At 34.9% G+C, this 18,349-nt stretch overlaps 1 protein-coding gene across 6 annotated transcripts in view; it reads left to right on the top strand.

The window, feature by feature from the left end:
* The window catches only part of Galnt13 (polypeptide N-acetylgalactosaminyltransferase 13), a 560,713-nt gene that overhangs the window by 525,699 nt on the left and 16,665 nt on the right, over positions 1-18,349 (top strand). For all 6 annotated transcript variants that reach the window (XM_085681127.2, XM_085681123.2, XM_085681120.2 and 3 more), the window contains one exon: positions 16,835-16,969. In XM_085681127.2, coding sequence (XP_085537253.1) covers positions 16,835-16,969 — 135 coding nt within the window. The remainder of the gene's footprint in view (positions 1-16,834; positions 16,970-18,349) is intronic.

Raw genomic sequence — 18,349 nt, forward strand, 5'->3', positions numbered from 1 at the left:
AAAATATATACTAGATTACTTGGAATTTATGTAAGTTTTATGGAGAGGACATAGAATCCATTTAATTGGGAACAATTAAATGAAATATTATCATGTCTGTACTCGCTGATAGGCTGTGAAATATATGATTATTTAATTCCTGTGAATATTTACCTTTCCATAAACTTGAGTCAATTTGGTCCTTTCCACAATCTCATTCAACATTGAGGTCTAACATAAAAACTTCTAAAGTAGTATGTGTCATTCAGATTTTATTTTCTTGTATCTCTATACATGTCTCTTACATCCTTCATAGACCCTCCATATCCAGTGCCTCCTGTAGCCTCTTTCATCCATATATTAAATGTACTCCATGATTTCACTGACTACAGGATTCATGCTATATCAGATTTCATACCTTATTAAAGTCTTCACCAGATTTTCACTGCTTGAAGAACAATTTCAATTGTTCAGTGTGCTTTGAATTACACACTCAACTAACCCTTTTTTGTGTTCCTGCTGGATATTCTCCTTGCCTCAGTCTGATCTCCCAATCATTCCCTTTGCTCAGGTATCTGAATGAAAATTTCCTGGGCATGTGTCACATAGTTTCAAAATTTCTACAGTGTATTTATTTTGTGCTGTTATCGTATATCTGGTTACCCTGTGCTCTGATCACAAATTTCCAAATAATTTTGTTTGTCTTCTATCAGATATGCTTTTACTAATATAATCTTGACCTGCACCAGTCATGTTTCAATGGATGAAGTGTAATCTAATTTGTTCTCCCAGGGTTTAAACTTTAACATTATTTTCACAATTTCCTTGTCTTAGAAGAGACTTTATCAGTAGTTCTTAACTTTCTGCATGCCGCAGCCCTTGAATTCCATACTTCAAATTGTGGTGATCTCCAACCATATAATTATTTTCGTTGCAAATTCATGACTTTAGTTTTCTTACTTGTATGAATCTGATATCATTTCACAACATGCTAACTTGTCTCAATCATTTGTCCATAAAATATGTGGCCATCAAGCTGATTATATAAACAGAGCAAACATTTCAAATTGGTCCGAATATTCTAGGTTATAGTTACATATTGTTAAGTCTTCAAAGCAAGAAATCATTTTATGTCTAGTATAAGTATAAGAAGAAACAGTATAATAGCACCAACAAAGCCTTAGATAGGTGTTTACATGGTGAACCTATTTTTGTCACATTGTTACGTTACAGTGTTTATCTTTAATTCTTCAATTGTTTTCCTTGGAACTTGATTTTCTTAAGGGAGCTTAAGAACATATTACCCATTCCTGAGAGTTCACAAATTCATGGAGACTGAGTAATCCATATTCCTGTTTCAAAGAACAAAATTAACCCCATACTCACTGTGTCTATAATCACCTCACTCTTTATTCCAAGTCTTTTGTTCTATAATCTCCCTTTTCTTAATTTTTCTTTCTCATCTTGCCTTGATCCTGACTACCCCAACTTATAGAGAAGGCCTGTTAAATTTTTCTTCCTATTTTTTTTCTTTTCCCTTCCTTAAAAATTCTATTTATCAGTCCAGGCATTGCTAGTCTGACCTTGAAAATATTACAGTAGTTTACACTGTGGTTCCTGTGTTCCTCCAGGTAATGAAATGATGATTCCTTGCAAAACTATGAAAATCTGTGGAGGCGGAGAAACCATACAGAACAAGAAACTAAGAAAATAGGTTCAAAGATTCCCTGGGCATTAATTATCTAACAGTTGAGTCTCTATACAGTGTGACCTCTTCTTCCTTTCCTTGGCAATGTTGTACACTGCACAGATTCCCACAAACTTCACAGTGTCAACTATTTATAAGGAGTAGATTTTTAAAGTTGTCATTGTCAGTTATTAGTTCTTTTAATATAATCTTGCCTCTGTATATATCATTTCTGTGCAATCTTTTAAATAAGTTCCATCTTCAAATCTATTCTTTCTACCTTCTTATTCCTCATGTCAATAATGAAAATGCCATCAGTTTTTAAAAGGTTTAATTATGGCTGATATTTAAATACTAAAAATAATATCTGTGAGTTTTGACAAGTACAGTATGTATGGGAAAAGGACAGTAGGAGCAACGCAGAGGAGAGCCAGACTAAGCTTGGATGAACAGACAAACTCTTAGAAGGATCATTGGCAGTGATGATGATACCAGAATATTTCAGGTCACACAAAGCAACAAAAGAAAGATTTTATTAGTGTATCATCAGTTCATTTGAGTACAGCACCGTGGTAGACCCAAGCTTTAAAGAGATCAACTTAATTCATTCCTGTAAGACAGAAACTAAAAGTGATACCCTAGTCTCCTGGGAAAAGCATATGTATCCTTGTGTTGATTTGGTTAATGGATTACCAGATGTTTTGAAAAACTCTTTTTGCAAACTAAAATACTGTGCTCTTATGACAAGAAGATTTATTTACTGTATCAGCCTAGCTTAATAAACCTCTCCTCCTATGCACATTCACTTAAAGAGACATGTGCCTCTTTTAACTCACATTTCCAATAAAATTTTCTTACTAATAGGAAGCTGTTAACTGAAGGTTTACTAAAGGAAATTGTTTCCTTCTGTCAGAACTGACTCTTATTCCACCTATTTACTTTCTCTGAAACACCTTTTACTTGTATGAGTTCATAGTATTGTTAGCAAAGTTACTCACATTTCATTAATTTATTTAAGATATAAAATTAATTATTGATCTTGAACATCCATACATATGAAAAACAGTAATCTCATGTTTTAGGATACTTAAAACATTAGGTGAGTAATCATTCCCAAATCTTATGTCATATAATATATTATACAGAAGAAATAAAATGCCCCTTTATATACAAATTTAATTAAGTAGTTTCATTATCTACCCATTTATACATCTGTTTTATTGTGTGCTTGATAGAATTTTTTTGTTTTAAATCTATAAACATAAGTATAAATATTTCAAATTTGTGACTATATCTAAGTGCTATGAATCATATATTAATAAATTGTGTGTTAATGTTGTGAAATTGTATATACACAACTGTAATAGACTATGATACATGTAGTGCATGTATATTTATTTATTTATTTATTCATGTATATATTGATTCTTATTATAATCAAAACAGGTAAAAATATATTTTATCTCAGCATTTCTGAAATGAATAAAATATTAGATCTCTAGGTTCATCATAAGTGATGTCTTACCTACCTATATTTTGGTAGATAAGAACATAGAAAGAAAGGGGCATTCAGAATCAGGTCTGACGAAGTCCATAGTCTAAGAGGTTTCACAAAGTAACAAGCAGGAAAAGAATTAAGCATAAGAAATAATGGCAGAGTTACTGTCATGAACTAAATTGAAGGTCTAGAGCTGAACAGTGGAGAGTTAAAGTTTATAAATAGAGAAACTATTATGATGGGTTATAAATGTCATGAAGGGAAGTTTTATTTAAGGGAACAAAATAGAAACAGGGTAGAGCAGAAAGATTATGGGAGGATAACCTGCAACCTGTTTGTAATAATCCTCACATAAACACTTGGACATGCATTTTTGCTATTAAAAATGGCATGGTGAATACAGACCAAATAAAAAAGGCTTTTTATTTTTGATACTTGGTGACCAAGTACAATTTCACAGCAAGTGGGGACTGAGCATAGAATATTTTTTTCAATTTGTTTCTTTTATTCTGTTATCAAGAGGTTGGATCCAATACAAAGCAAGAAACTACATGTGGTATGTACAGAAATAATATATTTCCAGTATAATAAAAAGGCTCCTGTGAGTTACCATGGGAACTGTCTAGAGTCTGTTATAATTCTTAATCTTCTAATAGAAGTCTACTGGATAGATGTAGATCCACTGCAACCCTCCAGTTGATATTCCCTAGGAAGATGTGGGATCTCTACTTTATCTGAAAAGGTAAAGTATAAATAGAGTTGTAACATTCCAAAACAATTTGGTTTTATTTTATGACAAATATTCAGAGCCATCTCTCAGGGTCCTTGTAACTATGGAATGATCAAAGGAATTTTGAGAAGTTGTCATGCCAGTGAGTTAAATCTACTGCCTCCATAGTATAAGCAGCAAATGCCCTGCCATTTCTGGGTGGGAAAAAGTGTCATGGTCTAATCATACTACCAAAGATAACTGAACTTGCTGTACACTCAGTGAGTCAATACAAGAAATCATAAATTGACTTTGTCAAATATACAGATATTATTTGATTATAATAAAAGAATGATTCTGAACTGCAGATCCTCTGAGGCTCATATCTCCATCCTTTAAATGGAGACTGCACTTTAGTTTTCCAGCTGCCTAGACCCAAATAATCACACAGAAACTATATTAATTACAACATTGTTTGGACAATGATTTAGGTATATTTCTAGCTATCTCTTTCTACTTAAATTAACCAATGTCCATTAATTTGTGTATCTTCATGAGATTGTGACTTACCAGTAAGGTTCTGGCATTTTACACCTTTGGGAGTTGCACGGCATCTGCTGGATTCCACCTTCTTTCTCCCAGATTTCAGTTTAGTTTTACCACCTATCTATATCCTGCCTTACCATAGGCCAAAGAAGCTTCTTTATTAACCAATAGTAATAAAGCATATTCACAGCATACAGAGAGGAATTCCACATCATCCCCCTAGTCTGTCTAAATAAAAAGGAAGGTTTTAACTTTAACATAGTAAAATTGCATATTGCAAAACAGTTGTCAAGCAAGGATTACAGTTATAATATTCCTTTTTGAGTCTAAATTTTAAGATCTAATTTATCTTTTATCACAACTAATGGAAACTCTAACTGTTTTCAACTCCATCAAAGCCTCCAGAAGGATATAATATTACCTAAGTATACAGGAATTGCATTAAAAGCAACTTCTAAAACTCCAGAATTGACAGATACATATTGCTGCCTGAACAGTCAACCAAAGTTCTTCTGTCACGTTGGGGCATCCATCTTCAGCCTTCAGGCCCATAGTATCTGGCAAACATTTCCATGAAGCAAGAAATTTGAAAGACTATTTCATCTGTATTGTCAGTTTGTCAGTAACTTTCTTCTCTGTCCTGCAGAATGTCTAGCAGACATTTTCAGGAATCTGGAACCCTGAAGGACTATCTTACCTTCTTTAGGCAAGTTCAGCAATAATTTTTCTGTGGGTCCTACATGTCCAGTTTAAACAGCATACCATCAAGCAGTCCAGGCAATAGAAGTTTCTTGTTCAAATGACTAGTCTTGTCGCATTGAAGACAAATTTCATAACGGGTTTTTTCAGTGCTCACCAATCTCTCTGGAGTAATTGGTACTGCCAGAAGCAGACATGTCTCACTGTTGAGAAAAGCCCAAGTTCTTAAAACACGTTAGAAGTTATAGGCTGTGGGTCTTTGAAGAGTTGAAGATTATCTAATTAAAATATATCTCTATGTATCTAGAAAACCTAAGTAACATGACTAAAAGTTTGACTATTATAATGACTATCTATTAGTCTGTATTTTTAACTATATATTACATTTTTAAATGAGCTGCACAAGACTTTGTTTGATTTTTTCTTTCTATAACTGCCTATACCCATTTTCTTTTCTTTCTTGATCCTATGTACATGTTTTAGTCATATTATGACTCATTCAGAGGTTTATTTTTGTATTAATCTCTCCTTATTGTGTATCTATACTCCTCCTCTGACCAGGACAGTTTCTTAAAATACTAAGAAGCATGGCTAGGACTAATTGAAACTATATATGTTTTTGTTTACTTTGCCTATATCAATATGGACTTTAAAGGTCATATATCTGCTAGAGCAATTCTGTATCTTTAGGCCTTGTACTGTAGCCTGAATGAGGCCACACCACGATGCAGAGAGCTAGTGTTTTCTCTCCACATAGCTAAGTATTCTGTAATGCGACTTAAAGCTCTAAGTTTATGGTGATGGCTCTCCCGAAACCCTGTCACATACATTATCCTGACCTAAATCACATGAAATGAAAAAGCTTGTTATCCTTAAAGGTTCATTTTCTTTAGTCTTAGGAGGTGTTCTATTGCTTTGAAGAGATACCATGACCATGAGAACATCGTATAAAAGAAAACATTTATTTGGGCTGACTTACAGTTTTTTGGAGGTTTAACTCATTGTCATCTTAGTGGGAAGCATGATCACATGCAGGCAGACATGGTGCTGGAGAGGTAGCAGAAAGTTCTCTATTTGCATCCCCAGGCAGGAGGAAGAGGAGACCTATTAGGCTTGGCTTTGGCTTCTGAAACCCCAAGGCCCACCAACAATGACACACTTCCTCCAACAAGGCCACACCTCCTAATCTTTCTCAAGTAGTGCCACCCCTAAAGACGAAGTATTCAAATATTTGAGTCTATAGGGACAATTCCTATTTAAACCACCACGCATTCTTTTTTTTTAAATGAAAGTTGGCCGAGAATCCTCAGAGGGAATGCTAAAGGGGTACTCTGTCTCTGGTCTCCTGTTTCTACCTCCATTTTTCTACCTATATCTGCTATATATCTATCATCTATCTATCTATTTATCTATCATCTATCAATCATTGCCATCATCATCTATCTATATCTATTACTTATGTATCTATTCATCTTCTACTACCTTTCATTTGGGATTAAATCTCCATATATACCATTGCTTCTGTACAATGTTTTCACTTCACATGCCCCAGTCATGGCCTTGAAGCATGTTCATTCGAATAATATTAAAGGAAATGGTACATCAGCTTCCTTTGTGAAGCATCGTCTTTCCGTTTTTTTTTTTTTCTGACAATATCTTGCTTTGCCATGGTGCTAATCAAAGAGAGAGTCTTAAGAGGAGTGTGTGTGTGCTTTTGTGTATGTGATGTTTGTTGCTGCCCACAAGTAAGCACTATATTCTACCCATGGGCTTAGTTTTCTTCTTCTGAAAATAATTCTTAAGAAATAATGCAATTTAAAAAAAACTTAGAAAACAGCAACAGAAAAATAATTTGACCATCCTAATCTACATAGCAAATTCCAGGGTAGCCAGAAGGGCATAAAAAAACCTTGTTTCAAAAAATTGCCTTGATTAGCAGTGATGATAATATTTATTACAACAATTTTATACAACAGAAACATAGAAAACAGTTGGAGGTTTAAATAAGAGAAAATTTTCATACATTGATGTTTATATGATGAATTTAGCTATTAACAAAGGCATATGTGGTTTGACTAAACCTAATACATGTCTGAGATTTTAAAATTCAGGTGCATTAATTGACTCTAAGATTCACATATGTGTAGTCAGGATTTTGAGGAAAGTTTCAGTTACATCTCTGGATTACTTTCTAGGCTTTTTATTTATTGTGAAAATTTCACTCTTTTGTAAGCATAGGACTGACCCCGTGTTTCTTTCTCTGTTTTGGAGCTTCCTACCAGAAAGTCTCTCAACAGACAGGGCCTACCTTCATAGGCCTGCCACATGGGCTTCTTCCAAACAGTCAAATCATCCACAAGCAGTAGAATCTACACTGCGTCTAGTTTGAGGTCTTACATAACATCTTGCATAACACATTCTGGAGTGGCTTTTCTGTCATAGCCACAGCCTCATACTCAAGGGAAGGAGATTATGTAGGACAACGCACCAAAGCATAAGATCCTTGTGCCATCTGTATATTGTAAGACAATCACAATCAAGCAACATTTGCAAATATAATGAGACATAGTTGGAAATAGTTTGGAAAAGGTTTCTATTAGACTTAACTTTTCTACTTATATTCATTAATTCTTCAGAAACATAACATGGATATTTTAAAACTACTTAGGGGAATGAAGTGTTCAGAAGGCATACATTTTATTATCTATATTATTTTAAATGGGAGACTTTAACAATCACATAGAATGGAAACATAAATATCATCATAGGTTTATTTATTTAATGTGTGCTGCCTATTGCTTTATTTTATGTTCTTGTTTCACTTTATACAAAGTGAAGTTAGATATCTCAAAGACAGATGGCTTTCACTCCAGTATAGTCAGGAATCAAGACTAGTGGTAATCAATATTTTACTTGAATGTGTCACAGATGATCATGACTATACAGATATTGCTTGAAGTCTTCTTGTTTTCATAGTTTACATCTTGAATACAACTGTCAAACATAAGGCATCTTTATCACTTTCTCCAGGTAAAGAAAACAAGACTTTTCAGTCACAGTGTCTAGTTCTGGAAAGTAATGCATCTCAAAGCCCCATGGCTGTGTCATTTTCCAAAGTCCATTCTTTGCATACTTCTTGTAACAAAGTGTACAGAGATGATATCTATCAGTGGTACAATGAAGACATGCTGTCTAGTGAAGCATGTTCATATAGACTCAGTGAAAAAGAAATAAAGGACTGTTGGTCTCCTTTTTATTTGGCAAAATGGAGTAGGAAGGATTTCATACACAGCATATCAGGGAATATGAATGAAATGATTTTCTGGGCATACAAAAAGGAACAGCAGTTACATAAGTTACATATAAAGAAAAGAGCAGGAGTTAAGATTTTACAAGTGATGTTGAAAACAAGATGAGGTCATTGCATTAGTACACACACCTACATCCTGTTTTTGTGTGAACATGGGCCTGTATGTGTATGTGGACATGTGTATATCTGGGAGTATCTGTCTGTGCACACATACTCATGCTTCTGGAAATTAGAGGTCATTATTCCGGAGTCTTTCATTTTCATGCTGACACATCATGTACCTTACAGATGGACCCATCCCCAATCTTACTTTTAGCAACAGAATTTTAGAACATTAAAGATATAATACACTGTAGGTATTATCTAAATCCGTAAGGCTCCCTTAAGGATCACAATTGGGAGCCAAATGTATTATACACTCCTATACACAAACTACTGGGCTGACAGTCTGCACATGAAGTTTGAATTAATTAGGGCTTTGGAAAAGGAGTCACCCAGGGAAATCTCTATTGAGGCTTAAGTGAAGAGCTCCAATCCATCTGTGCTTGTTTCAGGATAATCAACCCCCCCTCTCTCTGTCTATCTCTCTCTCTCTGTCTTTCTGTCTCTCTGTCTCTCTGTCTCTCTCTCTGTCTCTCTCTCTCTCTCTCTCTCACACACACACACACACACACACACACACACAGAGACAGAGCCAGAGACAGAGAGACAGAGAAGAAGACAGGGAGACCGAGAGAGGCAAAGACAAAGGCGCAGAGAGACAAAGACTGACAGAAAAAGAGACACCGAGAGAATGTTTTAAGAAATAAATTATATCTTCCTAAAAGTCTAACTCTTTACTAAACAATTTTCTATGAATTTGTATCTTACTTTCCTGCAAACATGGGTGTTTTATCTTATACTTTATCCTTCGGGATGTTTATTGACTGCCCTCAGACACTATCTGCACTCAAAATATCTAAAGAGAGCCCAGAGGGTACAGATTCCAACCAACTAAATAAACTGTGATGCATATATAAGGGGCAGAGTGTTAGCAGGAGAAAATGTTTGTTAAGAGCTAAGGGTGTGGTTATTGTATTTTAATTTTGTCACATTTGCAAATTAAGAGTGAAGAAATTGGAATATTATCATGTAATAATATGAACAACCCTCAAGCTGAGGAATTCTATAGTAAACATTCCACTCCAAAGAATGCAACAGGAAGCAATGTATAAAATAGAAACTAAATACAAGAAAATCACAATTTTTATAATAAAGTTAACTCCTATGTACTGTGGACTGTTTGAATGTACAATCAATAGTCTGTGTTTATTCCAAATTTGTCAAATTCAAATTTATAAAAATCGATGGAAAGAAGCAAATTGAATATTTGTTTATGTGATGTTCAGCTAAGAATAAGGGAGAGAAAAATAGCTTGTGGCAATACAAAACCACCAGAGGGCGCCCCACTCCCGAGCTGTTTGCTGAAGGCTTCTTGCAGGAATTAACAAATCTCTGTTTCAGCTTGTGCTGTTAGAACCAAGTTTAACTTCTGCTTCTTAGGCTAAAGATTTAAGCGGAGCGTTTTGATTCTACTGCATGGACTGGCTTTGTGGGAGCCCAGTCTGTTTGAATGTTCACCTTCTTAGACCTGAATAGAGAGGGGAGGATCTTGGACATCCCATAGGACAGGGAACCATGACTGCTCTTAGGACTGGAGAGGGAAGGGGAGGGAGAGTGGGGGGAAGTGGAAGTGAAATGGGAGGAGGGGAGGAGGTGGAAATATTTAATAAATAAATAAATAAATAAATAAATAACTCTATGAAGATTTAAGAGGAAAAACACAGGAAAGGGTTTAAATTCAAAGGAGTAAGATATATACATACATGTATAGATGTATGTATATGCATATATCAGGATTTTATACATGTTATTTCAAAATTATGGACTTAATTTCTCATACTGTGAAATAAAAGCATTAACATAATAAAATCATTCTTATAACTCAGTGAAATTAGAACATTCTAAATATTTATAAGAAATAATAAAAAAAGTTTACTTTTCTGATAAAATGTCCTGAGAATGAAGAGACTTGAGGCTGCAATAAACTGCCATCCTATGCATATTTCATTCCTTTAAGAGCATCACTTCAGTCGCAGAAGTTTGTCTGACCTCAATAAAATATCCTAACGTCAGTAATATACCTAGAAACAGTAAAAATAAGCCACCTCCTGAAGATGAATCAAGACGGAAAGCCGTGACGAAGATGAATGACATGATGCTTTGGGAACAAATAACTACCAGCTGTTTACTATTTTTAGTTGATTCAACTCATTTAATGTCCAAATCGCATGCTTCATACTAGGGATGTAACTTGGCCACACAGTATTTGTCTAGTACATTGGTTCTCAACCTTCCTGATACTTTGCCAATTTAATACAATTTCTCGCGTTTTGGTGACCCCCCTACCCATAAAATTATTTTTCTTGCTACTTCATTACTGTAATTTTGATACTGTTATGGATCATAATGTAAATACTTTTGAAGACAGAGGTATGTTAATGTGGTTGTTCCTCACAGGTTGATAACCACTGGCCTAGTATATAAAAGGGCTTGGGTTCAATTTCTAGAACCATAAGAATGGATGGATGGATGGATGGATGGATGGATGGATGGATGGATGGATGGATGGATGGATGTACTCAGATTCCTATATAAAATGTTGAAGAAAAGTTTGAAAAACTGATTCCATACCTTTAATATCTTTTAGCCCACATCAAAATAGTAAGATCTGCTAGTTTTCTAGTACTACTATAACAAATTGTCACAACATACTGTCTTAAAACAACAGACGATTGTTATTCTGGAGGCTAAAATCAAGGTGTCAGAAGTGCCTTGTGCCTCGGCAACTTTCTTGAGAATCTTTTCTACCCTTAGTAATTTGCTGTAGCTTTCACCCTGGGTGTTCTGCAGTTTTTAAATATGTCACTGTTCTGTCAGCTTTTCCTGGGAGATGCAAGGAAATCCCCAATCACCCAAGATGGGACCAATTAATGACCCAAGTATGACTGTAATAAATCCACCTTGGTGAGATCAATTACTTTTATTGGACTTTCTTACAGAACACAGGTAAGGGATTGTGACAGGATCAAGGGTGCCCCAAACAACTCTTTTACCATAAATTCCAGCTTCATCACGGATGACTCCCTCATAGAAGAGGGAGTGGACTGCTTCTTCATCATGGAGTCCCACTTCAAATTAACCCTTCAATTCTCATATGCTATCACATCTCTCGGATCACTGACAATGAGGAGAGGCTGTTACACCTGGAATCCCAGGCAAGCATCTCCAGACTCCCCCCCAAAGGGCCTAAAACTGCATTGCTAATGACACACACCTGCTTACTACTCTATTGTTCGGCTTTAGTTGCCATGGCAGCAGAAGCAAGGCAGGAGAGGGCATATTTTTATGAACCCAGGGAAAAGTTCAATAAAACAATTACTCCAGGCTCTACTTCAGCTTCCCAAGGCTCCCTTTCTCTTTATCTTCTAAAGGCACCAGTCATTCTGGATGAAGGGTCCCTCTAACCCTGATATCATGACAGCCAATGACAAGTTTAATGAGCACATTTCTCAGAGAGATTCACATTCTAAAGAACGTGATATTAAAGCCACACGTTATTTTCGAAGACACATGTACTGCAAATCAGGAGGCAGAGGAATGTGGATAAAGCTCTGTGATTTCTCTATGAAGGAGGAGGTTGTCCCTGTAAGGAGAAAACTGATACGCAGAGCAGCTGGACCACATGAAGCACCATGGAAACACACCGTGGTGAAAGACTTGGCTGTTTCCATTATAAATAAGCAAGGACCTGGACATTGCCTAAGACGCCATTCTGTGAGTTGCTGTCACTTCTGTCACTGGGCAAATGTAGCAGGCTAAGACCTGCCTCACATGCAGCGATGGTGACTGTACCATTTCAAATTAAAAGTCTGAGCTTCTCAGTGATGTCCAAAGTGCTTTTCCTGTGGTCAGCAACTCCCAGAGCTTCTCAGGCCTTAAAATATGCATTGCATTCCTTGTTAGCAACATGGTGAGGGACAACCAGAATGGAAACTTTAAAAAATCTCTAATGCTCCCTGTGCAGGGAGCTCTGAAACTGCCAGACTGGAAAAGAGGAAGCAGTTATGATGAGAATATTTGAGTAAGATTATTGACTGACCTTGATCCTATGCATATATGTGAGGGTTGCGTAGCTTGATCTTCTTATGGGACTAACAGTGAAAGCGGACCCTATTCCTTTGGGACCCTATTCCTCATACTGGGTTGCTTTGCTCAGTCTTAATAGAAGATGAAGTGCTTAGTCTTACTACAACTTGATATGCCATGTTCTGTTGGTATCCATGGGAGGCCTGCACTCTCTGAAATAAAAATGAGGAGTAGATGTGGGGAGCAGAAAGAAAACTATTGGATGCTTGAATTTTCCATTAGTAATAGCCATTGTTGGAGTAGCAGAACTATGGCCCATAAGTCACTCTAATAAATTCCCTTTCTATGTCTATATCATCGATATTTATGAACTACTTTTACACTACCATATAGGTATGTAGGTAGGTAGATAGACAGAGAGACGGACAGACAGACAGATAGGTAGATATAGGTATTTGTATATAATACTGCCAAATAGATAGATAGATGATAGATAAATAGGTATAGGTATTGATATATATGATATACATAATATATATAATCAATAGAATGAATTTATATGTGTGTATGCTTATATATATATATATATATAATTTCATCCTATTGATTACATTTCTCTAGAGCAGAGATTCTCAGTCTGTGGTTCATGACCCCTTTAGATATTGTATGACTCTTTCACAAGGGTTATCTAACCCATAGCAACACATGCATATTTATATTATATTTCATAACAGTAGTAAAATTACATTTGTGAAGTAGCAACAAAAGTAATTTTATTGTTGGAAGTCACCACAAAATGAGGAACTATATTAAAGGGCCAGAATGTTAGGAATGTTGAGAACCACTAGTCTAGAGAACTTGACTAATATTAGGATCTTAAGTTCTGGGAAACAACCAAAGGTGATAGTCATAGTTTATATTGTTTTGGGACTCTTATAGAGAACTCTAACCAAAGCATGAAGAGAAGTTTCTCATGCCTAGCTCTTGGATTTTAGTTAGAAATTCTATGACTCTTGAGAGAGCCATTATTACTAAATGTGGTGTAATTCTCTCTCTCTCTCTCTCTTTCTCTTTCTCTCTCTGTCTCCCTCCCTCTCTCTCTCTCTCTCTCTCTCTCTCTCTCTCTCTCTCTCTCTCTCTCTCTCTGCATCTAAGTAATGTTTATTAAATAATATGTTTCCCTATAATTTTAAAACATCCTTAGTGTAACTTAATTTTCTTTCCACCCTCTTCCTGTATATTACATTCTCTTCTTTAATTTCCAGTTTAATTTCCCTTCCTAGAACCTGTGTCCTACTGATCTCTATGACTTCTTCCCCCCTGAGTTTTAGGAAATTTTTTACACCATTGAAGCAAAGAGTTGTCAATTTTGCAGAATATTGACCTAGTGCTATAATAAGTAAAATAAATTCCTCCAACATTTTATTTCCTGTATATTTACAACTAGATTCAGTTATTTAAGTAACTTCATTAATAATTTTCTACTTAGAATTTTCTGCAGATAAAATGATACTTTTCTGGGTTATTTTGTCCTGTTTTTTTTTGACTACTTACTACTCTTTCACAAGAAGTATGAACATGAAAAATTAGGAAAGATGGAAATTTGTTTCTCAGTTTTGTACATAAAATCTATGCGATATAAAACTAAACTAATATCACATACTTTTCACATACTTGTATTTCCAAGTAGAATGTATAACCTTTGTGAAGAATTTTTGTTTCAAATGGTAGATGTAAGAGGGTTTTAGATTCATCATAGACATTGAAATGCTTCCCACACTCTAGGTAATTTTGAGTTATGTACAGGCAGCTCTTTTTACTTTTTTAAAATTTTAAATTATATTTTGACAATTTTATATATGTATATAAACGATTTTGATCATGTTCTCCCCTTATTCACCTCTCCTTTCTTATCTACCTCATAATCCTGTGGACCTATTATTTTTCCCACCGCATTGCCCATATTTTACTGAACTTTTTATTATTCACAGAGTTTCAATAAGAATCCTTTATATATGCATGATTGTGAGGTTATTAATACATCAAGGATAATTTACCAGGGGTATATTACTGAAGAGAAATAAACCCCCTTTAGTGACCATTATCTGTACGATTAGTTGGGGGGCTCATTTGTCATCACACCATTCATTATAGAAAAATGATGTGCTTTTATTTTGTGCAGGATTTGGGTAGGTAATAATAGCTGCTTTGAATTTGTGAATGCAATAGCCATTCCACAACAATATTCACATCATCTACTCATACCCTGGATATTACCTTCTTTCTATCCCCATGATTTTCCCTGAATCTTTTGTGGAAAAGGACAGGCTACAAATCTTTTTTTTCTAGGACTGAGCATAGAATAGTCACTTATTCACTGATTATTTATTGGTTATGAGCATCTCCATTAAATGATGTCCACTGCAGCAAGAAGTTAATCTAGGTAAGGCTGAGAACACAATTTAAGTTCATAAATATAAGTATTTAGAAAACAGTTTTACATGTCCATTTACCAAAACAGTAATTGGTTCCTCCTTAGGGTCTATGCTATGATTTTTTTGAGAGATTTTGGCCAGATTTGACTCCACTTGTAGAGTGCATCTGAAATCTCAAAAAAAAATAGTGATTGGTTAGTCAACAACAGTCATGAGCCTATTGTACAAATGGGCACATCCTGACTGTTTGACCTGATATGTAGAGTTCATGGTCCACTGTAGAGCAAGTGCTCTGTTGACTTTTCTTGCATGGTACCCTATTCTCCAGAACTATTGAGGTTAACATATAGAAGGGAAGTTTTTGACTGGGTTCTAGCTTGATTTGTCTTCTTTAGAAGTAAACCATGGAACATCTTCAGAAATAGGGTCTTATCATCAAGTTCTGACCGACAACTAAGAGCAACTACAACATCTGGTGTTAGGGACACCTCTAAAAACTTTCTGATTAGCAGGTCATAGGGAAATAGCCAATGCCTATTGTTGGTCTTGTTGTTTAATTGTCCATGGATTCAAGTAGCAGCATTATCTACCAATGCAATTCTAATTATTTTACTTTAATTTTTAAGAATTAACCTGTAAGGTAACAGATTCCTGCAAGGAATTTCTATAAGCCCTCAGTTTTAGTTAAGCCTTCTGAAACCTCTCATGTTCCAATAAAAATATTAACATGTATAAAATATAAGCTAAACTTAATTATTGCCAAATTTCCTGTTGGTACTAGCGGTTGGGCTTAGGCCTCACATGTGTTAGTCAAGTGCTCCAACACTGTGCTACATCTCTTTGAGCTGCAAACTTATTAGGACTGTAGTCTAGCCTGTTGTTTTCAAAACTGTAGTTCAGTCTGCAGTTTAGGACTCCAGCTTATTTCAGTTCTTACAGAGATGATTTCAGAATTCTTGGGAAACCCCAAACCTTGGAGACGATCTTTCGAAAGGTACTGCCTCTGATATTCAAATCAAAAAGAAGGACCCACAGAATACTAAACTTTGCTGATCATAGCCCAAAGAAGAAAGCTAATTTTTATAACTATTGTCATAATACCTCTCATGAAACCTTAATAGTTAATGCTATGAATAAGTTATTAACAGTAGTAAAAAATAATAAAATTTGTAGTCAGTTTGAATTCCCAGTGAGGCAATTATCTGCCTTGGTATTTCCAAAGTATTTTGAAAAGAATTAATGTTGTCAAGATTAGCCAAAATCACTGAAGAAAGAATATTATAGTAGAATGTAAGGTAGGTTATGGTTATTCAGATCTTGAAAAGATAATTATCCTATATCTATAAACCTTCTGATACCATTAAAAAAATTATAAGATGTACTTAAACTTCTATAAAGTTTACTGTATAGATTTAGAGAATTGGTGAGAAGGAGAGAAGAAGGACGGTCCTTTTGAAGCTCTGCTGTCTACAAATCAGTATTAATTGACAGGTTTGTGCTCCATTAAGCATGTATCACATAGGAAATGCAAGACCAGATTATAAGCATTTACTAATGTCACTTGTTAAATCAAAGCTTCATTGCATTCAGTCTTTTAAGGGAGATGACGTTCTCGTAGCTTGCTCTCTGACAAATTAACAGTAAGATGATGCAGCTTTTGTAAGATCAACAGAGAGGACTTGAACTATGTGGACAGAATATGTTAATGTTCGCAGACAGCTTTGCTAAACAGTGTGTTTTATAAACCTAATATTGTTTTATTAGTTTAATTTTCTATTTCCAGGTGTTTTCTTATACTGCTGACAAAGAAATTCGAACTGATGACTTGTGCCTGGATGTATCCAGACTCAATGGACCTGTAATCATGTTGAAATGCCACCATATGAGAGGAAATCAGCTATGGGAATATGATGCAGAGGTATGATGTTTGCTATGACTTACTTATTACTTAGCACTTAAACTCGGTTATTTCCTTTAGAAAAAAAAAACTAAAGAAGAAATGTATTTTAAAATGTATAATTATATTTAGATAACAATGGGGTGGCATAGCATTTAAATTGGATTTTGTCATACTAGTCTAGTGCTATCAAATCATTTTATGTGATAAAAAAATTTTATCTTCATGTATATTTCCAATGTAAGTCCAGTAAGTATGCTTCCATGAGATGTAAGTGTAAATATCTGCATATAGGAAAATATGGAAATATGTTTGTATTTTAAATCTGTTTCATTATAATATATGATTTTTGTAATTTTCAATCTAACACTTAAAAGACCTGATAAGATCGTCAAGATTTATTTCTTTTTCTTGCAAACAATATTACAAGGAATCTATTTCTATTTACCATAGAGTATTTGTGGTAGAATCAAAAGCACTAGTTAGGAATAGAGCTAGCCAAATAGTCACCTCACAGCATTTCATCCCCTTATGATGGAAAGGAGGGAAATGAAAACAAATAAATTAAAAAAAAATTCTGAGGATTTACTTGGGCCATGTGCAAAAATTACTTCAGCCATCAGATGGAGCTAATAAAAAAGAGATGTATTCTCTTTCAAAGACTAATCCTCAAAAATAATCTTATTTCTTTCAAATCTCTTGGTTTAGGAAGATGAACTGATCATTGGGTTCCATGTTAAGCAATATTAAATAGGAACTGATACTTTCAAAAAAACTTAAACTATATTCTTATGAGATAAAAATATAATAGAGGTAAACACACTCTATAGGTGCAGTGTTCCACAAAAACCTCTTTTTCAATATCTCTGGTATCATTGCTGTAATAACAGGATCTTATTTTAAAAGTTATTTTGAATACCATTTTAAACTCCAATACTTTCTGGACTGATATGCTGAATAGAAAAAAATAGATCAGTTCTTACAAGATTAGAAATGTTTGTGCAAGGATAATTTGGGGCCTAAATTTTGGATATTGCCAGGCTCTGAGGACATCAGATATTTTCTGGGACATAAAAACAAAACCTTGAATCTTCCCATGTTGCATTATTATGTTCTCCACTGATTTCTTTTCTGCTCTATTTGATCACCATTTTATGTTCCTGAACTTGAACTGTTGAAACAATGGTATTTGTTGTGCCCTTACTTTACATTAAGTCTCCCAAAGAACATCTCTCTAGTGAATTCAAGTGTGGAATCTGGAGCTCTTGTCTGATTTGACCTCTTCTGCGAGAAAAAGAACATAGGAGTCCTGTGAATAATGTTTGTTGTTAAATAAAATATTGTGTTCTTGCTACTTAACCCTTCCCAAATCCTAAAATATCATTAGGTTTTTGCAAAAAA

The sequence above is a fragment of the Myodes glareolus genome, chromosome 21 (assembly GCF_982192425.1).
Source record: "Myodes glareolus chromosome 21, mMyoGla1.1, whole genome shotgun sequence".
Lineage (NCBI taxonomy): Eukaryota > Metazoa > Chordata > Mammalia > Rodentia > Cricetidae > Myodes > Myodes glareolus.